This window comes from Pieris brassicae, chromosome 8, assembly GCF_905147105.1.
Source record: "Pieris brassicae chromosome 8, ilPieBrab1.1, whole genome shotgun sequence".
NCBI classification, from domain to species: Eukaryota; Metazoa; Arthropoda; class Insecta; order Lepidoptera; family Pieridae; genus Pieris; species Pieris brassicae.
The window spans coordinates 10122586-10147596 of record NC_059672.1 but is presented as its reverse complement, the minus strand read 5'-3'; the positions used below and the strand labels follow the sequence as shown (position 1 = coordinate 10147596).

General features: G+C 33.1%; 1 protein-coding gene across 1 annotated transcript in view; it reads left to right on the top strand.

Moving 5' to 3' along the window:
- Window positions 1–9084: 9084 nt before the first annotated feature.
- Window positions 9085–25011, top strand: part of LOC123712737 — a 28917-nt gene continuing 12990 nt past the window's right edge. Inside the window, exons 1-2 of the mRNA XM_045665976.1 lie at window positions 9085–12015; window positions 12084–12343. Coding sequence (XP_045521932.1) covers window positions 9289–12015; window positions 12084–12343 — 2987 coding nt within the window. The 5' untranslated portion in view covers window positions 9085–9288. The remainder of the gene's footprint in view (window positions 12016–12083; window positions 12344–25011) is intronic.

Genomic DNA, 25011 nt, shown 5'->3' with positions numbered 1-25011 from the left:
CTACGCTATGTCAAGATAGCTGTGAAAATCATGAAACAGTGCGCTTATTTTGAAATCGAAATGTATGTCATTTCGCTAGATGGTGCTGTTAGCATATAATTAAATCTGGCCATCCAAAAAGTACGAATAATTGCCGATAGATGGATGCACCTAACTGATGCACAATTTTTAAGGATTATTACTAGGTATGTTTTGTAGGATGAATTACTTTTAAAGAAATTACTCTACGCACAGCTTTAGATACAGATATGAATAAAAATTTAAACAAATTATATTGCAAAACTCACAAAGTAATAAAGTTTAATAAAAGAGAATTGTAATGAATTTAAGATTCGGGTTTTTCATTTGCCAGACTTATAAACTTGCACACGCGCTGTTGGGAATAGGAAGGCAATTAGCCGCGTTTAGATTTGAACTTTTGTAGTTTAAGCATGTTCTCTTGCTTTGCAATAATGGAAATCATTTAGCCCTTTTAGTATTAGTAATAAAAACGTAATTAAATTAAGTTCTATACGTCTTATAAAGTAATTATTTTTATTGTAGTTTACGTGTTTTCTGTCATAAGTAAGTACACCCAATTCATAGTTTCTTAATATGTTTTTTTTTGTATTTTCATTTTCTTTCTTAAGTCATATTTTCAGTATATATTAGGGAAGAATTAAATACCAGTACTTATTATAGTTCCTGACAGCACATACCACAAATATTTTGTCCCATTACCTATTTAGTATGAATTTAAATAAATTTATTGTATTTTGATTTATATCTCTTAGTATCGTTTTACAAGATGTCATGTTGTAAACAACATATACATATACAACAATGTGTTGGATAAGTCACGTTTATCACTATACGTTACGCACGTACAGAACACTTTATTGCGCATTTTTGACATAAATGTATTATTTATATGCTTCATGTATATAATTATTAAAAAATGTTGCCAGCGTTAAAGGTACACTGCCACAGGGCCCAAACTTTTTAATTTTCTTTAATTATTATTATTATTACTAGTAAATACTGTATATTTTATTGTTATGATTAGGTTTTAATAAACGATAGATTATTATTAAAATACTTTTTAAATTGCGAAGAAATAAATAAGCAAGTGAAGGTTATTTTAATAATTTTAAATTATCTATAAATTGCAATCTGCAAGCATGGATAAAAAAGAAATATTTTATTTTAAATAGCCAATAGGAAATTTTGTATTACATCCTTTCATATGTCGTCTAAAAAAGAAGATAGACAGCGTATACTACCTTCTAAGTACCATATATATGTTAATCGTGTTTATGTGGTAGTAGTGTACCTAATATCATATATCCTTCCTTAATATTAGTCATCTAATACATAAATACTCTTTCAACTCGAATCAGTAATTTCTAAAAGTATGTTCAACCAGACAAACAAACTGGTTAGTTTATTATTAATATTAAGTTACTACTAATATATTTTCTAGACGACACAAACATAAAAGGAAGCTATATATAGATACGATTAAACATAAGTTATTTCTTTTTTAATCAGTCTGTATTCTGTAGATAAAAAAATGTCTATAGTAGAACTGATGAAACTATCAAAACGAAGAATTTCAACATCAAAGTTTTTCAAGGACCGATATTTATTGATTTTCATGGACCTCGACACAGCAGTTGTCGATTAACCTCCTTTGAGTAATTTGGATTTACCAAAATCACGAAACTTGGCACTAATGCGAAAGTAATGTATTTTATACAAAATACCAATAACTCATTACATCACTATTTTGCATTGTCTGCAAATAAAGGGGGGGGGGACCTGACTCCCGAGTGATTAGGTAACGTAAAGAGTAATTCTTGAGTAATAATTGTAAGAATCACGCATAACATAAGTTAGTTTAAGGTACATTTGTCAAACAATTTGCACTGTCATTCAAATTTACTATGAAATGAAACTATATATTGATATTATTTTTCCTTTAGCGCGTTACGTAAAAGTGATGAGAGTAAATTTTTACGATGCGCGCGCACACCGTCACAACAGCACTGAAGTTAGCATAGTCCACAATTTAAAATAAAAAATGACCATTTCTTTAATTATGTAGATATTTTTTTTTGTGATAATTAAATAATCTATTTAACTAGATAATGCGTTATAATAAAACTTTAAATGTTAAATACATTTTTTCTACTGTTCGTGTCTTTTTGTCTACAAACGTAGAATAAGCCAAAAAGGTTAAAAAAATTAAAAGATTTTATCTTTTTACGCCAAAGAAGAATAACTTTTAATGCGTGTACATAAGTAACAACGACAACACACACATGTTTTTTTATTTTAAATTTCAAGGTTTGATCTTATAGGGATTCTTATATCCAATGACTTATATTAGGTCCTTACATATGAAATTGGCGTTTTGTCGTACTGGCCACTTTGACCTCAAATACCTCCTCTTTGGTTAGGAATTTCAAATTCAAATTTGTACAGCTATTTACTCATGTATTTGTGCTTCGATGACCGTCATTCATTAGTTTTTTTCTGTTTGCGTCACTCATTTTACAAAATGGAACACTTAAAGTATCGCATTATTTACGAGTACGAGTTCCGCCGTGGCACTAGTGCTGCGGAAACGACTCGAAGGGTGAATGATGTGTATGGCGGTCATGTTGCAAAAGAAAACACAGTTCGTTTTTGGTTCCAACGTTTTCGTTCTGGAAATTTCGACCTGCCGAACAAGCCCCGTGGAAGGCCTGAGACCCAAGTTGATAATGAAGTATTGAAGGAAGTATTGTGGAAGTAGATCCATCGAAAACCACGTCCGAGTTAGCTGCAGGCTGCGGTGTTAGTGATAAAACTGTTTTAATTCACTTGAAGCAAATTGGGAAGATTAAAAAGCTTGAAAGGTGGGTACCTCACGAATTGACTGAAGCAAACCTGCAAACGCGCGTCGACTGCTGCGTTACATTACTGAACCGGCACAATAATGAAGGTATTTTAAACTGAATCATTACCTGTGATGAAAAATGGATTCTTTACGATAATTGGAAATGCTTAGCGCAATGGTTGGATCCTGGCCAGCCAGCCAAATCCTGCCCCAAGCGAAAATTAACCCCAAAAAAGTTACTTGTAAGCGTTTGGTGGACTAGTGCTGGTATTCTTCATTGCAGTTTACTCAAATCTGGCCAGACTATTACGGCTGATGTCTTTTGTCAACAATTGGACCATGATGGAAAAGCTAGCGGCTAAACCTAGGCTGGTCAATCGCTCCACGCCACTGCTACTTCACGACAACGCTAGACCACACACTGCACAACAGATGGCTACCAAATTAGAAGAGCTTCAATTGGAATGTCTAAGACATCCTCCGTACTCCCCGGACCTTGCTCCACCAGATTACCATTTTTTTCGAAATTTGGATAACTTCTTGCAAGGGAAAAAATTTAACTCCGATGGGGCAGTCCAAATCGCCTTCACAGATTTTATTGATTCCCGTCCGACTGGTTTTTTTAGTAAAGGGATCAATGAACTACCTATGAGATGGCAAAAGTGCATAGAAAAGAATGGTTCATACTTTGATTAATTAAATATATTATATTTAAAAATATTCGACTTTTTGTTCCTCCCATACAAAACGCCAATTTCATATGTAAAGACCTAATATTATACGTCTCTAGCCAAATAAAAAACTTCAGAGAATCTTTAACTAGGGCAGGATCGAGCAAAGAGTAATAAGAGGGGAGAATTTTGGATAGACCTGGCCAAGGATAGGGAAAAATGGACTGACCTGGGAAAGCCTTTACTCGTGAAGAGGTTATTAAGGTTTGACTGGGATTAAGTTCTTTTATTTTGTATGAGTTTGTTTTTATTAACAAATTTTTAAATTGTGTGTAAACGAATAAAAAGGATTTTTTATTTGATAATAACTACAAACCGACTTACCTTGGACCCAAAAAGTCGACGGCGTGCATCAGGCACAGAAGGCTGATCACCTACTTGCCTATTCAATTTACAAATGATCATGAAACAGATACAGAAATCTGAGGCCCAGACCTAAACAGGTTGCAGCGCTATTGATTTTTCTTTTAATAACTACAAACGCGAAAATACTTCCAAAGTCATATCATATCTATCCACTCGTCGTGACGTCATCATTTAGGTAATATTTAAACGTATTGAAGTCAGTACGTTTAAATGATTTAAATGAATGATGTACCACGAAAGTACTTTGAAAATCGTCTTAAACTCTTTTTTAAACATATTTTTAGCTTAAAAACAATGAAATGTTTCTTAAATTTGAATGAGTTATTCATTCATTATTGTTTAAATTGCAAAATCAGAACAGTTAGTTTAGAGGTACTATTCGATTTCACTTTCATATCAGTTTCGTATTGAACACGGTTTTCAATACGAAATATGAACCATATGTTCGACTGGTTTGGGTACACGATGGCGCTACAACCTTTTAGGCTAGCTTCAGATTTCTGTATGTGTACAAGCCGTGAACTTCTGGAAGGAGCTAAATTAACCACGACTTAACGTACAACGAACATAATGTGCGTCTAAGTGCGGTCCAAATATACACTACACGTTACTACGCCGTAAATTTTTTGGGTCTTAGGTATGTCATTTCTTCATGATGTTTTCGCTATCATGAGTCTTAAATCCGCACACAGGCAGAAAGTTCATTAATGCGTTGGGGTTCGAACCTTTGGGTTAAGAGATTAATTCTAAAGAAACTTCGAAAATCTAAATCTACAATCATTTATGTTTCTTTTTTAATATTATTAAGTGTTTTATACGTTAATGACGACTTAAAAGTTGTCTACGTGTCAATGACTTTAACTTTGATGTAGAGAGACAAACAAGGTATATCAGTTAAAAGAAAATAGCAGCAAGCTTGAGGAGATTATCAATTTAACATGTAATTATTCAAATAATGGTAATACTTTATATATTTAATTTAAATAAATTTACACACTCGGATTGATAAAAATAATTTCATACACTGAAATATAACATAAATACTATTGCGCGACATCTTTAATCTGGAAACCAGCGAAGATTACAAAAGCAACGTCAAGCCCTGAACTAAAATTATACAATTGCACAAAATAATTTAAAAAACATTACGTCTTTTTGTAATTGAAGTCTGATACGTAGTTTCAAAGATCTAAGCTCGCAAATGGCGGGATTTTTTGAAGTGAAACTTCTTTAGGCTCATGATGGTAAAATTTTGACGGAAACGTCACCAAGATATGCCGCGTTTTTGTCGGACGGAAAAGGACGGAGCCATTAAGACTGATTGGGAGAGAGTGAGAAAGGGAGATTGAGAAAAAATACATTTAAAAGTATTCGTTTAGTAGTTACATATTAGAACTTTTTATGACAAGTATGGCAGTAAATAAAATTAACGCAGATTTTTTATTTATTTATATTATCATTAGCACGTATACAATGTGTAAACAGTGTGAATATAGATATACAAATACATGGAGTGATCATATACTTTTACATGATCATCTATTGGGGCTTTTACCTTAGTAATAATTAATTTACAAAGAACTTTCACTTCTGACATGTGTACTTTGGACGCACGCACTTTTTTAAATTATATGGTAAACACTTATAATCAACGAAGTTCAATGTGTCTATGTTTTATTATTAGGAAAAGTACTAATTCTAAGGTAGGATATTGTCAGTATGATAACTTGACTATCAATAATTATTATTTACTTCGTCATGCGAAAGTTACTTATAGTTTATCGTACAAACATAAATTATATATAACAAAACATATAGCTAAAGATGGAATAAGTATATAATATACACAACATATATAATACAGAACGGCTCAAACAATTACAAAACTTAAAAAGGAAAAAATGAAAAAAAAGTATTCAATACATTTAACTAAGTAATACCTAATTCGGCTGTACTGTGTGATGGTGTGTATGTGGGGTGTGCTCATGATGCAGGTTTAGCGCTATGGATATTCTTATTACTCCTTTAAGCATATTCCACGACAGCTTAAACAAATCGAGGCTTAAATAGTGGTCGTTTGTTTGTTCGGGCTGATACAAAACTGAGTTCCTCACATCAACTTCACAATTACGAGTCTGGTTGTGCAATTTTTCTAGTAGTTTAACTTTCAAGTAACAAAATAATTTAAACTATGTTCAACTTATTCCCTCTAACAGGTAATTATTATCTGCGATATTCGTATGCAATCAATTCGTGGGTGCATGATTCAAAAAGCAACTCGCCCACACAACTCTGGAAATGGTAAGTTGTGCAACCCACGTACGAATAATGTCTGTGGTTTCGAAGGCTTCATTGTTTTATAATACTTCATTCATTGGAACGGTATTGAACTGACTTTTTACAGATTGTAATTGTACTAATATCAGTCGGCGTGTTGTTGATTATTCTTGATTTTTGAAGTTATACTTCTTTGGGCACGTTAGGGAAAAATTGATGAGAGAACGATGGGCGCGCACACCGTCACAAAAAACCGACAGCCAGAAGTTAGCATAGCTAACATTTTAAAATAAATAATATCAATTTCTTTAATTATGTAGAAATATTTGTTTTGTAATATTTAATTAAACTTTATTTAACTAGATAATGCGTTACAATATAGCTTTCAATGTATTGAATACCTTTTTTCTATTGTTAGTGTCGTTTTTCTATAAATTTTTGAAAAGATTTTTATCTTGTTACAAAGAAGTATAACTTCTAACGAGTGTACATGCACACACATGTTTATTTTTTTTAAATTTATTAACAATGCAGTATATATATATCAATTTATCTATAATTTACTGGGATGTAGTCCATAAAATTAAACAAAATATCTAAAGATGAAGCAGAAATAATGATTAGTTAACAAATGATTTTGGATTAGTTTTTGCTTCCGCTTAAACCTTAAAACAGACTTACGTAACCCTTCACTCACTAATAACGATTTTAAAAACGGCTGTCACATACAATTAAAAAGGCTATGTCCTTAGTCAAGGTGTAGTAACTGTTTATAGTAATAATAAGCCTTTATTTATCCACATCTCAGTTAAAAATTAAATATATTTACAATTTTATTATTTTATTTTTTGCTGCCTTTATCCAATTTTTGCCAGCTATCCTCTCGATCTCCACGGCCCATCCCTCATTTGGTCTGCCCTTGATTCTTTGTGCTTTTGGGCCAGTCCATTAGGTAACCATTTGGACCGTCTGCCATCTGTAGTAACTGTTTACCATAATATATTAAACGTTTAACATACATTAAATCGAATCAAAACATACTCACAATTTCTAGAGTTATTCAACCTTTGTTTAAACAGTCTATAGCACGCTTATTCACAAACACATTTAGTTTAAAAAACGCTTAAACACCAGTTATGTAACCAAACTTTAGTTAAGTTACATATATATATTTTAGTTAATAATTAAAAGCCATGGACCTTTAGTTTTTGCCACACTCATAAATTGTAATTTAACATTCTCATTTCCGATAACGCCCAATAACTTATGTGTCATTTAGATTAAAGAACTCTTCAATAAGTTAAGTTAGGGTAACTCCAGCGTCACAACCCCACTACCCCTAATGTTATCTTAGTTATAAACTCATATTTTAAACGATTAAGCACCCAGCTTCAAACAAAGTGTTACATTTAACATATACGTGAACATATCTACAACAACCGCAACCGAACTTAACTCACAATAAGGTGGATTTTCAACGGATAAAGTAATCTTAATAAAACTACGTATTTAAAAAGCAATATAGTTCGTATACATAATAAATATCTTACGTTAGATTCATCCGATAAGCGTTACAATAAATCTATTCGAAGATATCCGAAATACTGAATAGTAACTCATTTATTTAAGAAGCATACGGGAGAGGTACTCCCATATGCGACAAGATCTTTACATGTGCCTCGTAATGCGTAAGGCGTAAATCGCCAATGTATCGACGAGCTAACAAAATACAAATTATAAAGATGTAGGCATTTTACATCTTACCATAGTACTATAATACTTTGACTTTGTTTGGCAGTAGTAACATTTTTTTAAGTTGTACTTTGTTCAATATTTAATTTCAGTTTCCTTTTTTAAATTTATCAAAGTACTTAATTGACTTGTTTTCTGTCGTATATTTTGTTTAACAATGTAATCTGTTTTGGCTATGTATATTGTCTATTGTTTTCTTTTATAATATGTATATGTGTAGCTGTAAGATTACTTTTAATAAATAGGCAATTACATTGATAAATAGTTATCATTATATATACTGATTGCCAAAGTTATATGTAAATAAAGGTTGTTAATGCAACCGCAACTCTGATGCATATATCTAAAAGGATTCTGTAAAAGGACACAATGTTGAAAACATTTTCAAAACGTTGCGTAATTTTCAGCGACTTTTAACGACCTTCATGTGTTTTAATATACTTATCATTTATATATTTATATATATATGGCATAAAAAATGTTTTAACACAAATAGTTCGCCCACTGAAGTATTTCCAAACGAATGCGACTTAGGATCTTTCGAGAAAAGAGCGTACTAATTCATGAAAGGCCGGCAACACACTTGCGAGCCTTCTGGCATTAAGAGTGTCCATGCGCGGCGGTATAACTTAATATCAGATAAGCCTCCTGCCCGTTTGCATCCTATTATATAAAACAAAATTATAAATATAGAGACGTCATCTTAACTTGAATTTTATTTTTAATAACAAACAAAAAGCAATCATATGACACATTGTTTTCATATGGATCATCAGAACACATATATATGAAACTTAGATTTTTCCTTAACTGACGTAATTTCCATTAAAACTCCATAAAGGACAGAATTAATTACGAGTCCTACTAGAATTATTGCTACTTAACAAGATTCCGCTTAAAGGCCTCGGCTTTTAAACACATTTTAGCGGGGAATCAATAAGTTGCGTATTCATTCACTGGAAAGGGTTTATCGTTAAGTAATTCTATGCCTTTTTTGGTGTGAGTTCAGCAATGAGATGTAAACGCTTACGTGTCGTGACTCGTGAAGGTCTAGTGGGCGTCGTGATACGTAAGGTGTGGGGGGCAGGCGGCTAGCGCTCAGACTCCGCGAGCCAGTCGCAAGCAGCGCGCGCGCACGTAGCGATACTCGAACACGAACGACTCTCGCGAAAACATTATTTACATGGCAAAAGTTTTAAATATGTGATAAGATTCCGCGTATAAGAATATTTAATCTCTACTTTTAAGAATTATTTAGCCACGAATCTCAGTTTAATTTGCATTTGAAAAAGTGACAAAATGACTATAAAAAATAAAAAGACTAAGTCCGGTACGTCTGAGGTGACATCATCTAAAAGTGCATCGAGCAGTGTGCAGAAGAGCAGCACTTCGACTTCTGTTCAGAAAAGTAGTAATACTTTACAGAAGGTCAGCTCTTCTGGTAAAAAGGTTCGCTACATCGATGTTAAGGTCGAACAACCTGACCCATTAATGATAACAGACATTAGCGATCATGCTTCTATTAGCGGTTCTACTGTCTCTGAGCATTACAACAGCCACCCGCACTACATTATTACGGAGGCCCCATCTGTTTCTGATTTGTCACAAACTAGAATATTGAATGAAAATCAAGTAAGTGACATGGCTCAATCTACTACTGGAGAATTTGTTTCTAGCTCTGTTGTGCACCAATCTTCCTCTACATCACAGCACCAAACATCTAGAAGTGAAAATATTCAGACATCGTCAACTGTTGAACATTCCGGTTCCAGTCATAGCCAGACATTTGACAGGACTGCTGATTCTTCATCTGCCAATCAAACTCTAAACACTGCCTTTATTGATAGTTCAGGCAATCAGTCTAACTCGAAGGGTTCATTTTTGTCAAGGTCTCAAGGCGCTGATGCTACTGATTCTTTCATTCAGTCCGAACGGCAAAATTTATCTAAAACCGGATACAGTTCAAACATGAATAGCGACTCTTCAAAAGGCAATGTGAACATTCGCGGGAATGAACGGCACATGAATATTCCAAGTGAAAAAGTAAATACCTTAAAAACGGATCCAAACAATTTCTATGGGGGTGAAGGAACCCTAGATAAGAATAAAAAAACAAATGAATATAGCAGTACATCACATTCCAGTCAATCAAAGAGCAGTAATGTTACAAAATCATCCTCATCATCTTATGTAGTTGAAATTGTTGATGGAAAAGAACGTATAGTTGATAAATCTCAAAGGGAGTGGGGCGATGCAAAAGAACATGCAACAAATGAGGAATATGTTAGTGTCAGTGGGACGGATATTAAGCCGCAATCTGCCTATAGTGCCCAAAGTTATGACATGCAATCAAAGTATGATTCTGGCAAAGATGGAGCAAGACCTATTAACGAAATGACTGTAAGAGAAGATTCGAAATACGTTAAAGATGGAAAACAACTGACCAGCCACGAAAGTGTAATTTCACAAAATGATAACTCCATACAACAACAGTTTACGTCAACGCAGAACCAGATTACTTCTGATGATCATTACAATTCTCACAATGCATCTCATAATTTACAGAATGTTCAATCGAATTCTGAAAATACTAACTATAACACAATGCATAATAAAAACATACAGTCAAATACCTCCTATTCTAATATCCAACAGAAAGATATACAAGAAAATGTATCAACTCATCACGAAAACAGGAATAATCAAATTTCAACAAAGCGTAATGTTAATCACACAGATTCTTCTAACTTTTATGGTTACGATTCTACCATACAAGATCAACTTAGGAAAGTTGGAAATATCTTACAGGTTCCAAACACTGAAAATATAAACTATTCAACTAAGATACTGAAAAGTAACACCAGTAGTGCCCAGCAAGCATCGTCATCATCTTATGTTTTTGAAGTTGTCGATGGAAAACAAAGAGTAATCGACAGCGCACACAGAGAATGGGGGGATAGTAAAGAGCATTCGACACATGAGAAAAGTCATAATATCAGTGGCACCGGTATTAAACCAGAACATGAATATTCGAGGCAAGTGTTGGATAAAGAGTCTTATTATGACACTGGCAAAGATGGTATTCCTAAGAGTGCATCTCAAATATCGGAAGAATCTGCAATGTATAAGAATGGAGTGGAAATCGCTTCCCAGCGAAATGTATATGCCAGTGATTTAACTAAAAAACAAGCTATTACTGAACACCCATCTGATTATGCAGAAGAAAAGTACTTGGTAGATGAAAATAATAGAAGACAAACAGAGAGTCAAAATATCAGGTCTGACAACGTATCAACTTATGCTACAGATTCTGACAATATTAGAAAAACAACGGAGTTAATAACTAATGAAAAGCAAAATATATCAAAAGAGAGTTCTTCGAAGACTACCAGTGAAACCAAAGATACCCTGACATCGTATGAAAGAAGCACGGGCACATGGAATGGTAAATTTACTTATGAAACTGAAGACGACAGACCTAAACGTCCTAAGCAAGTTTCACCGTTTGGCAGATCAGAACAACCACGGCACCACTTGAAACGTCAAGATACAGAAGAAAATATTATAATATCATCTAGGGATATTAAAGATTTCACCTCTATAAGTGATTTGCGCAAAATCATTGAAACATCACAAACAAACAAGGATGTTACAGTAAGCAACAAGAATATCGTGATAAGGAGAAACATTGATGACAGGGTTTTGAAAGAAATTCTAGAAACTGTGAAAAAGTATCCATTTAAAAGAATTGATAAAGTTACTTTTGGCACAAAGATAAATGAGGACGTTAAAGATTTGTATGAAGGAATTGATACCGAAGAAACGACCGTTTTAAGTACAACAACTGGAGAGAAGGTGAAAAAATCATTTGAAGTTGATAAGACAAGGAGTCAAATCGAAGTAACAAGATACATAACTGAAAATGGTATTACCAGGAAAGAAACAACATATGAAGATGCGAAAGAAGATGATAAAGTCAAAACAGATGTGTTTGTCGACAACAGCTCGTTAGACATCAAAAACTTGGTAAGTTATGCAACTTAATGTAACATTTTTACAGTAGTGCTTTATTATTAATGATTATTTATTTTTAGAAGGATGTCCGCACAACGAAAGATGTTTACGAATACGACGTGGTCGATCACGCAACAACTAATACCACACGCGAAAATATCGTCAGCTCCGTCTATGATGAGACCATCATAGATGATAGAAAAACAGTGCGAGACGATACAACGGTCATCCGCGAAAGATACACCGACGAGACCAGACCACGTCCCGGTGGTCCAGGTGGTCCCAGGAAACCAGAAAAAGTCTGTAAAGAGCAGTGCATCTGTGAGATCTGTACTTGTGGGTAAGTTATTTAAGCATCTTAAGACTTTCTAGGACTATTAAATTAAGTTGAATATTTCTTTAAAAATAGGGATTTCTTTACACATTCGGGAGATAAAACACACTTAGCTATCAATGTTTGCGATGCGACCTTCACGACCGAGAGCATTATTTTGTATTTTATCTTGCGTTATCAGTGCAACTATATAAGTAAATCATAAGTATCACATAAATAAGATAAAACTTAATCAATCATAAAATGAAATTTTTATAACTTTCCTTGCATCCAGCAAGCGTATTACAATAATTTTTACTTTTAAAAACATAACCTCTAAAACCCTTCCGAAGCTTGGAATTTTCCTAATAACAAAGATATGTGAAAGTTTATTGTTAACCTAAGAGCTGAGGCGGAAAGGGCGGAGAAAACTAAATAAATCCGATTATCTGTGGAACAATTTATTGTTATATACTTAAATTCGAATGACCTCAACATTCTTGTGTCATTACCTTTTAAAGTCGTTCACGTAATCTCGTCTTAAGGCGTCCCTATCTTAAAACAAGTAATGCGTTTTTTGTGTTATCTTCTAGGCGTTGACCAAAATACCATATCCGAAGTCAAAATATGCTATCTTAAAGTTAGCAAATACGCAAATATATCTAAAGAACGTACGAATTTGGCCATGTGCCTAAAAGACGCCTTTTATGCGTTTTAAAGAACTATACACTCGGAAGTATTTTAATAACGTTTATTATTTAAATTATTATATATTATACAATCGATCATCTACTTTCGTCTAGCCTTGGCGTTATTACATTAGTTATACTGGTTTTTAACCCGTAATGTACTAGATTCAGAATACGAAAAAAAGGTTCAGTTCTAAATAGTACCATAGTCTATAGAGTCACGATTATAGTATGTATTGTGTTTAAACCAATTAATGAAATTTCCTCATTTATTCTACAACAAACCAGCTAGTTTTCCGCGATTTCAATTCTAATTATTTTGGCTAAGATTTTCGGATATAGGTACTATTTAACGCTAAAAGAAGTTTTAAATTCGACCAAGTAATTACTAAGATTAGCGCGCAAATAACACCACTCTACATATTTATGGTATTATTATAGATTGTCTGTGAAACGTGATTTCATAATTCCTTCCGTGCTGACAGCATTCGCCCACTTGTAGATAAACTCGATCCTTTATGGCCAAGGAAATGCGTCTATTTGTTTTGTGTATATGATGAGGCCATGGCGCCTACGTTAAGGCCATTTTCTATCGTTTCTTTTAGTCACCCGTTTGAATCAGTACATTTAAAATGACATCATTCCAATGGACGAGCAAATGCATCTATTTCCGGCATGAAACAGATGAATATGTACAATAGGTTAACTAATGTCACTGAGCTATTTAGAATTTTAATCTGTGCTTATGAAATAAATTAAGATAATCTCTATACCTTTATATAGATAAATCTTATGCCTATTTATTGGTGTCTATTTTAATTTTGTTGTATACGTACCGCTATCGTTGTTATTAGGGACACCTTATGTATTTATTATTATAGTTTTTGACAGGTAATATGATATATTTGGCTATAAAAAATACCTATAGTCCCAAACATCAATTACAAATGCGGCAGGAATACTTTTGTAGGTGATTATTTACCGGGCAGTTAGTATACAAAAGTCAGTTAATGGTAGTGTGGAGACATTACACGTTGTGTTGTCGTGTGTGTGTGACGACTGAAGCGTGATAAAATGACCTTCTCTTAATGATTTTTCAAGTTATAATTTTAATTTACCGCAAAAATAACGATTACGGTCTGGTATGATGACTGTTCTATTGAGAGTATCACGAATTTTAAATGACTCAATTCGACATTGACATGACGTCACAAGGTCATTCAACGTAATAAATATTCGACTGAATACTTTAACATTCTAAACGCAGTACTTAGAGTCGTTCCTTAAACGTAAACGGTTACTTAAGTTAATACGACTAGTAATAAAGATTTTAATAAGCACAGCGTATTTGTACTGCACTACATAGCGGAAATGGGATATTTTGCCCCAAGCCTTATCTTAAACTTTTTACATTTAGGTACAATATATTTCGCTTTTACGTCAAGGAAAATAGACAATAGACGAGTTACCGGGCTCTGTGTTTTCCAACTAAACATGATCCAATAAATTGCTGTCATTGATAGGTTTTTAATGAATTACTAAACTATTGTATGTATTAAATATACTTAGCTATTAACGAACTGAAATTATAGTATAAATTATTAGCATGAAAGTTGGCATACAACATAAATGTGATATTAGTTTTTCATACCATAAACAACGAAGATGATGTTGATAACAGCCTCATTTAGCAGTTGTAAGAAATCGCAAACTGGCTGGAAACAAGTATTTCCAGTCCGATAAGCTTTTATATTTGTTTACAAGAACTTTTAGTTCGTTCATATATTTTTTAAGGCGTTTATCGAAACATTTCTATTTAACATACAGAACTTTTGCGTCGTAATTAAAATAAATAAATAAGGCGATGATTATTGAACATATAATTATAACACTTTGATTCCATAATATTAAAAATTACATATCAAGCGGATGTTAATTTTGTTAGTTCTCTTAGTCTATGTCCACAAAACTGCTTTGATAAAATATTATTATGTTCTATGACTGAACGGAATAATAAATTATTTTCGAATCGGATTTCGGGCGCCGAAGCTGTTCTGTTTGCAGACGATTTTAAAAGTAAACAGTGTCATCATTGAACAAGTGTTTCAGAACCCAATGTGTAACTAATCAGCATTCCAACGTTGATGAGTCTCCAGATTTTGATCCTTGTAATAAAGATTGGTTAGGTTAGGTTCTAAGGCGTCTTGGGAAGTCTAAACGACCTACTTACCATTCGAAATAATTTTATGCCGAAATATTTAAATGTACTAAATTATCATCCTGTTGAAGCAGTTTTGACCTAGAAGCTTGAGCGTGCGAGTCTCAGGTCGTAGGTTCGATCCCCGGTTGTGCATCAATGGACTTTCTTTCGATGTGCGAATTAAACATTCGCTCTCCGAATTAAACCGCCACGATTTAGACCCAAAAAGTCGTAATGTGTGTCAGGCACAGGAGCCTAATCACTTACTTGCCTATTAGATTGACAAATTATCATGAAATAATTACAGAAATCTGGCGAGAACTGACATTCACCGACTTAAAATACACGAGGGCTTACAATTCCTTTGTAAGCCCTCAATAATATAAATATATATATATATATATACTATAGGTTTTATATGAAAACATTTCTATGAATCGTAATTATTTATATTGTTTCATTAACTTTAATCAATACATAAATATACAGTAATTATTGAGTTATGTGCTATGATGCATAGTCCATGTAAGTTCCAACAATATCCGTTAATATTATAAGTTTTCTTAATTTTCAATTGATTTAATTTAGTGGACGGATTTTTGTATATTTGGTCTTGGTTTAATGTTTAACTTTATTATACAAAATAACTGCTTTATCATTTTTTTAGAGTTTTTAATATTAAACAAAATGCCTTCGTGCTTTGGTTTGCAAAGGAATTGGTTCTAATAAAATTTGTTAAACCACAATAAAGACAAAATCTGAAAACATTTTTCTACTCATTGAACAGTGTGAAATTTCCGCCAGGCTAAAGTCTGAAGACCTTGTCTTACGTGTATTTTTCAATTATTTATGGAATGTTGTAGAGAAAAAAAAATAAGAGAAAATGCTTTCGAATAGACAAGCGACTCATGCCGCCATTTTTCTAAATATAGAAATAAAATACCTTGATGCTAGCTCCTTAAATAAACAAAGATTTAAATTTTATTCTTAGACAGAAATTCTATTATTCATGTATATGTCATGTTCGATAGGTTACCTATATTTGTCCGCCACAGATAAATTCTGACCACAGACTAACATACCTGTATTATATTACGAAATGCATATCTTTGTTTTCTTTTAATAAGCAGATAAAAACAAAACAGAGGATAACCTTGAAATTGTTTTGGTGAATTCTAAGAATAAATTAAGCTTTGTTTATGAGTTATAAAATTTTTATACGTCAATTGTATAATATATTAGGTAAATATATAAAAAACAGCAAATATATAAAAATATATAAAAAAAAACATTTTAAGGCAGTTTAAGTTTGAGTAATTAAAGTTTGATATCGCTAAAACAGGTTTGAAAATGAGTTCGTATATATTGAATTTGATAACGAATATAGGTTTTTTCTTATTGCTATGATATATTTAAGTAAGCATTTTTGAAATTTAAAAACATAATCTAAATATTTTTTAAATCAAACCACCTATTAATGGGTACAGAGAGAATGCGTGTTTTGTGTGGGTTTGTGTGTAATTTGCGTGTGAGTTAAAATCGGCCCGATTCAGTGATTTCTAACGTAGCAAAATTGATGCTATTTTTTATTTTTATAAATTTTGTCAGCACTGACTCATCATTTGACATAACGATCAAGCATACCTTACTAATCAGTAATTTGGACTTAAATTACTTAGATAGCCTAGTTTATTTCTTAAAATACATAAATATGCTCACAATTAAACACTTCTGAAGAGCTAATATAATAAGTAACTATTAAAAGTTAGTACATATTTATATTGTCTTTGAAAACTGCGTTGATTTAATTTGTCAAAATGTTAATATCAGGCAAGTAATGAACATTGAATCTTAATGTGAAATTTACCCTTAATAGAACAAAGAACGTAATGAAATAAAGCCTTTCTTGTCCAAATGTGTTAAGTGTCAATTAGATTCGATTATGGGCAAAGTGACACGGGTTAAGGACATCAAACTGGGTCTTGAATTTATGGTTTGAAGAACAAAAAGGCCTCCCCTTGACACATTATTAACTTTAAATTATAAAACCCTCTAGGTATACCTAATTCACCTGTCGACTCAACACAATAGCTGATCGTAACAGAAGATTAACATGTGCACACAGTGTAACATTGCCACATACCTCTTTGAAGTTTGCGAAGCGAATAAAAACGCCATAAGAAACATTAAATAGCGTCTAAAAATCAACATTTTTTGGTAGATATATATATATAAAGCAATGTTGGCTTCAGCCTGTGACTCTAATGCCTGAGGTCGTAGGTTCGATTCCCGGATGTGCACCAATGGACTTTCTTTCTATATTTTACAATCGCTCAAACAATGAAGGATTTAACATTTATGTGCGCATTTAACATTCGCTCGAAAGGTGAAGGAAACCAGCTTGAAAAATACTAAAAACGACAATTGAATATTTAAAAAAAACTGTTCCTAGCTGAGAAATAATTTACTTTTTTGGATTTTTTGAAAAAAAAATTGTGACTTAGTTGTCGTATATTCCCATATGCCTTTAGACTAGCCGTACTTATACTTACTACAATGGTCATATGTTGTTTTAACTATGACATAGGTATTATATTATGTAGTATGTAGATGACACGACTGTCCCCAATAACGTATCAATGGACGCAATCAACAAATGGTACTAGAAAAGTCTAGACTTTCATAAAATACATAAAGGTACTCTGTGGTCTAGACTTTTTCTGATATATGTTCTACATCTTATCGAGAGAGTTTATAGAACAATTATGTAGGTTTCTTTTTTATTCAGTTATTTGCGCCATTTTTCTAACATGGCACATCAGATACCGCAACTATAAAATTCGAATCGAAAAAATCGATCTCCAAATATTACTATAATTTTTTTAAATTCATTACATTATTTAAACGAAATGTTTGTACATTATCTTTGTTTGTGTCTAAGTTAGTTTTCAAACTAAAAAGCGAACATTTATATTTTATAACCCAGTGACATTACTGTGTAGGAAGTATTTTCTGTGTGTATATATTTTAAGTGTAGGTGGCTACAGGTATAAAGTCAAAATGACAGGCCAAATGGCCTACATAAAATTAATGTATACGTGGGCATATAAGCTTAAAATATTGAGTTCGGTTACAAAACTATGTCTTATGTACTTAACTTTCCTTTAGTAATGTGTAGGATGTATTAAAATCACCATTCACAGTTATAATAGCTAATTTAGTAAGGTTTCTGGGATCTAATAATGGGATTCAGTCGAATGTAACCAAAGAGCAGCTTTATAAATGTATATAAATAATTAAAAAATGAACGTAATGATAATGGGATTAGATTTTTTAGCTTTGCAATATAACTATTGATTTAAACTAAAACATTATTTCCGTAAAAAGAAAAAAACTTGATAATAATGTGTCGTACATCGTCAAAAAATTTAAACACAAAATGCAACATTTCATAATTATTTCCAACACAAATATACAGTTTTTACAATATTCTTAACTCACACTCAAAATAACTTTATTCATATAGGGTAAGTCCAATTATGAACGTCAACAGAAAAGATGTTAAATTGGTTGTAAATTTACATTTTCTACTTGTTCGCAAGTCAAGGGCGTAAAACGGGCAAGAAGAACTTGCAAGAAACTCTCCGCCACTCTTTTTATTCGCCAAGTTTTTAGTCATACAAATCGTTTAAATTGGAGCAAATCAAATAATCGACTTTTGTTTAACGAGAGTTTTGAATTTATTCAGTGATAATTCTCTAATTTTGATAGGGAGTTTGTTGTAAAAACGAATAAAATTTCCATAAAAGGAGTGGTTTATCTTCTGGAGCCTGGTTGATCGTACGTTTAGAACTAAATAGTAATAATAATTATTAATAAATAGAAAATTAAAACAAATTTAAAAAGTATGCTCCCTGTGGCTGTGTACCTTTAATGATAGGAGCATTTTCTCGCTGCATTCCATATTATTAGGTATCTATTATACTTATAGATTAGATAGAGAGCCGCAAAATTGCGGCTAAAATATCTACTGAAACAGAATTAAAGCTCGGAAAAAGTTAATAATATAATATAATCTTTGTTCCCTTTGGAGTAGAGACCATTGGACCGTGGGGTTCAAGTGCACAGGCGCTAATTAAAGATTTAGTTAGCACCTAGTAGATAGTACTGGTGACCCCAGAGCTGGTGCTTTCCTCGCTCAATCAGTAAGTATCGCAATACAGCGAGGAAATGCTGCCAGCGTTAAAGGTACACTGCCACAGGGACCAACATTTTTAAATTTGTTTTAATTTTCTATTTATTATTTTTATTATACATGATTATTATTATATAGGTTAAGAATATGATAATAAAATAGTTCTGTCAATAACCGTTTTGATTGTTGTAGCAACGCGTGTAATTGTAATAAATAATTAAATTACAAGGTGTAGAGACGTGACTTCAATCGCCGATCAGACTACCTGTGGGGCATTCTGAACACGTTTTAAGGCGAAATGATTGAACAAGTTTGATAGCCTGTTTTATATGCTAACTTAGTTCGCTTTTGCAAACGCTGCAGGCTGTATCAATCAGGTTTTGTCCAAACTGTAACGCTAAATTTAATGGCTTCAACAGCCGAGGAGGATTACGATGCTTTTTTGATTTAAAATCAGAGCAAATGTTGTTATTAGATTGTTGGTCTCTAGGTTTTATTAGATTGTAAGGTATTTAGGGAATACAAATCCGATGATTTGCTCTCCCTCCGTAACTATGGAACTGTGGCCAGTCTCGCTCTCCTCAGCCGAAACACGCAGTCTGCTGTTTCCAAGAGGCCCGAAAGTGGGTTTGACGCGTTGCTGAAATCTCCTCTTTTATTGTACGCTTGATATTGTAATGTCTTCTTCGACAGTGGTAATCCCCAAATTTTTATGATAGTTCAGCAATTCGTGTCAACCACTGCGCACCGCGTATATTTTGCAGTCTTTTGTTTTGTTATATATATGTAATCAATATTTGTTATTCTTATATAAAATATAATAGAATGAACATATAATGTCTCTTAATGGAAGTTATAAATTCAGACCCAGACGTTATAAAGGAAATAAACACATCTGTCATTGACATATAAATACTTTAATATATGTAAAGAAGTTTTCACATCTGACGTCATTGGATTTCGTGATTATCATCACGATCCGTTCCCAGAACGTTCTGACATACATGTTATTGTATGGAAATAAGTGTGAATTATACATAAGGTACGCGGGTTTTAAATAGCAAATATGTTTCTATAAGCGATACTCACTTTCATTTTGGTTTACATACTTTATAAATTAGTGGCGCTACAAACTTTTTAGATATGGGTCTCAGGTTTCTGTTTTATGATAATATGTCAAGTTGGTGATCAGCCAGTACCTGACACGCCGCCGACTTTTAAATACGCAGGTAGAAAGAAAGCGTGCTTTGGCGTGGAATGAACCTCAGGGAGGAGTTATCAGAGTCACGAAAAGCAACTAACGAGACAATACAGATTTTATAACTAACTGATTGAAATAATTTTCGAATGGTTCGCTACACTATACTACAAATTCGAGACATGATTCCTGAAAAGAACGTTTGAACAAGTTGTTACAAATGACATATGACCAAGTGCCAGTATTGCGACATATATACAGGCAGGAGATCATCTGGTATTAAGTGATACCGCCGTATAGACACTCACATTGCCAGAAGGCTTGGTACGCTCTTTTGAAGAACCCGAATGTCTCGAATCCTTCGAATTGGTTAGGAAATACTTCAGTGGGCAGCTTCCACATATTGGTGGTGCGCGGCAAACTGCCTTAAGAAACACTCAGTTATGGAACGACGGACGTCGAGGTGATACGGATGGTATTTTGTATTCTGCCTGGACTAATCGGGTGCAGGTATTAGTCCGAACTCCTTAGAACAACCTCGTTGAGAAAGTTTTTTTTTTCGTTAGTCTGTTGTAGTCTGTGCTAAGGAACAATACGGGTGATATAACAGTCATTATTATAACGAGCAATATAAATGGTGTTAATTAGGCGGATGCCGTAATGTCCATGTACCAGGGAGTAATATTGTTCGTTGTATTTAACGAGTTCTATATGATCAAAGTTGTTGGAGTAATAGCATAATAAGTAAAGTGGTCTCTCGCCCACAATTCCTCAATTGAATACGTCTTGACCTTACCAATCTGGACAATAAACGGGAATTATATACAGTGAAATATAAAAACACATTGTACAGTTTATTATTTTATGTACATTTAGTGTATGTCCTAACCTTTAGAGTTTATAATATAAAAAGAAATATTGATACATAACAATAATAAATGTTCACATATAGGTATATTTTTTCATCTGATGTTAAGTGATACCACTTATGAACACTCTCCGTGCCAGTAGGCCTTAGTTATTGGTAGTATATGCTACAAACATGATAATATGAGTGTCCATATTATGCCATTGATAATGCCGTGTAAAGTCTTAAAAACCGTAAGATTTTGGGTTAAATATTAAATTACAGCATTATCACATAATTATTATATTATTTTATGACTACGTCATCACATTAAATCAAATTAATTCCGATGTAACAGAGATGTTTATTCAATAATAGATTTGCTATGGCTAAGCGGGAGCTGGTTGGATGAAATTCTATCTAAAATTCTTAACCCCCCCCCCCCCCCTATGATCAAAACAATGAATTGTTCACTTTAGTAAATTATATTAAATTTTCGAATAGCCCCCCTTACCAATCAAATTGCCCCCCTGCGGGCCCCACATTGCGAAACACTGCTCTAGATCTTTGAATGTTTTGCGTCAATAGGTCTTTACGGCGATCTAAAACGTTTTTTCTAAATAATTCAGGATTTTTGGCATAACCAACTTACGTTCGAAAATTGCTTATAAAACGTGGCAATTTGTAGTTAAATATAAAAAATAACGCTGGTAGAGTTTAACATTTTGTATGGCAATTAGAAAGACGCGCAGGCTTCGACCTCACTTGAGCTATTCGCGGCGGTGATCTCACCGCTCGGGCCCACGTCCTCGCAAACTTGTTTCTTACATATTTACTTGCAACAACCAACGCAGGATAAAATTACGTCATTCAATTTTTAACTTTCGAATTATTTCTTCAATTAACTTTTACAGTCCTACTCAGATTTGTTGTTTGATGATTTTTATTTAGTTATATTGTACTAAGCTACGTTTAGTTTCTTTGTCTAAGTGACCCCTATCACACTCTTCTCCAGTGTTAATTTGTCGTATCGTCTTACCCATGTCGGGGGTTGATGTCCTCTACTGCGTGAGTTATAAATTGTGTTAGTAAAGATTTGGGTTGCCATAGATTCAAAGGAAACAAAAGGTCGTTTACTTTACGATTTATATTTGAGGATTTAACTGTTTTGGAATAAATAGTAACGCTTTGATTAACGTATTCAGACTCGAAAAAAACGTGATAATAATAATTTATTTGCAAGAATATGGTACACAAAAGTATGGTGGCATATTCTGCCAAACATAATGGCGTGTAAATTCGTCTTAAAAGGTAGCATGTTACATATTACATTACATTATCAATCTCATACCAAATCATCATCATAGTCAAATCTTATATTACTTTATCACATCATAGTCAAATCTTATATTACTTTATCACATCATACATTAAAATATATAATATAGCTATGTGCAGTGTTGGCGTAGTGGTTTTAGCGTGCGACTCTAAGCCCTGAGGTCGGAGGTTCGATCGTCGGCTGTACACCAATGGACTTCCTTTCTATGTGCGCATTTACAGCCGTTCGAATGGTCAAGGAAAACATCGTGAGGAAACCGGCTTAGTCGACGGCGTGTGTCAGACTTAAAAGGCTGATCAACTACTTGCCTATTAGATTGACAAATGATCATGAAACAGATTCAGAAATCTGAGGTCGAGACCTAAAAAGGTTGTTTCTTCACTAATTTATTTTGTTTTAGTATTTGAGATGAGGTAGATAATAAATATTTACCTACCCATAGATCCTAGGAACCTAAGAAATCTTTTACAGCTCCCCTAAAGGTTTCCCTAAATCATTCGTTAACTAATTACGGTTATAACTAAATATAATAAACGTATTAAATTAATCAAGCATTAATATTAAATTGTAGTTAATCCAAACAACTAAAATCTTGGGTTCGATTTTTGGGGACACAAATGTTTCGGTTGATCAAAGAATTAATGTTGTCTAGATTAAATGAAGCGTTATAATCGCGAATTATCTAAGATCAGTTGGTATGTCACCTACTTTCTTAAGTTATCTCTAGTTTCACAGTCTTTGTCTTGTCTCACACGACTAAGTTCACAGAGAATTAATATAACTTTTTAAATGGAAAATTGTCGGTCTGGAGCATTTTGTTTGACAACAACAACTTCGTGACTTGGTTTTATAATTAATAATAAAAGCCTGTTTAATTTCGAATAATTAATACATTGTTCTTGTTAACCAAATGTCCTTCGATCCGTAACGATCAGAAACCCTTCATTGGTAAAGGCCTCCTCGAGCTTTTCAAATATCTTGGAATGGCTCCATGCCTTTCTTTCTTCATTCGCCTCCTGATAACGCTTCTGTTTCATCTTTTCACCTCCTCTCCTCCTTCCCTTTGGTCCTTTCCAGACTTTAAGTGTTTGAGCGAGTTTCTGTATTGGGATCACGTGGTACTAACTCATTAGACGTTATAGAATACCGGCGCCGATTTGAACTTTTGGCTTTATACATCAAGAGCAAACAACGTATATGGCGAGAGAACGTTGAAGTATTGGATACCGCGGCTAATAAATGGTCTACCCAATCAGATATTAGATAGCCTAACGCTAACCAACATAAACAGTAAATTAAAATACTACTTTTATATGCAATTGTCGCGCTCCTAAACAAGACTGCTATGGTTACATGTAATGTAATATATTCTGATTATATTATATTAATTTGTATAATAAAGAGAAAAAAAAACTACAATAATCTGTGCTCAATTTCTCCAAATAATCCATTTATAAATACAAATCAATTCGAGAAACTCGATTCTGAGTAGCAACTCTCAAGACCCCATTATCATATAAGGTTTAAAAAATTCTCGACCTCAATACTCTTTATAAGGAAAGTTGTTCGAGACGCAGACCAAACATGGCTCAGGACTTTTATGAAACTTACAATTGTGTCTTGCTAAATATATATGCATTTATTTATGCTCGCAGGAGCTGCAAAAACGTTTCAAACCTTATATTAACGAACAAATTTAAATAAATACTATTTTTATACTCCATCAGCCATTAAAATGTGTGTCCATGGACTGCGATGAGTTTCCTTATTGGGCGTCCCCTAGGCTCGTTCACTATAAAAAAGTAAAAATTATGTAGGAAATCATACAATATCTAAATACTAATTGGTAAACTTCTTTTTATTATAAAATAAAAACTAAATAATGCTTTTAAAGATAACAGTAATTTTATCATTTTTTACGAGTGCATTGACATACAGTTTTTATATGTTTTTGAACGACAAAAAATTATATATATATATATAATTGTACATAAACGAAGTCTTTAGCGAGTTTGTGATAAAGATTTTATTTGTAACAGGTAATTTTAAAATGTTACTTTTTTCTATTAAAGTCAACCGCCATTTTCTAATTCTGTACGAAGTATAACTGCGACACAAGTGTAGGAGTTTATCAATCAGCTTGACTCAAAGATCACCGACCATATGGTGTCTGATGCTCGAACTTTGAGCAATTTTTTTTATTCAATGTTCTTGAATTACGCAAAAT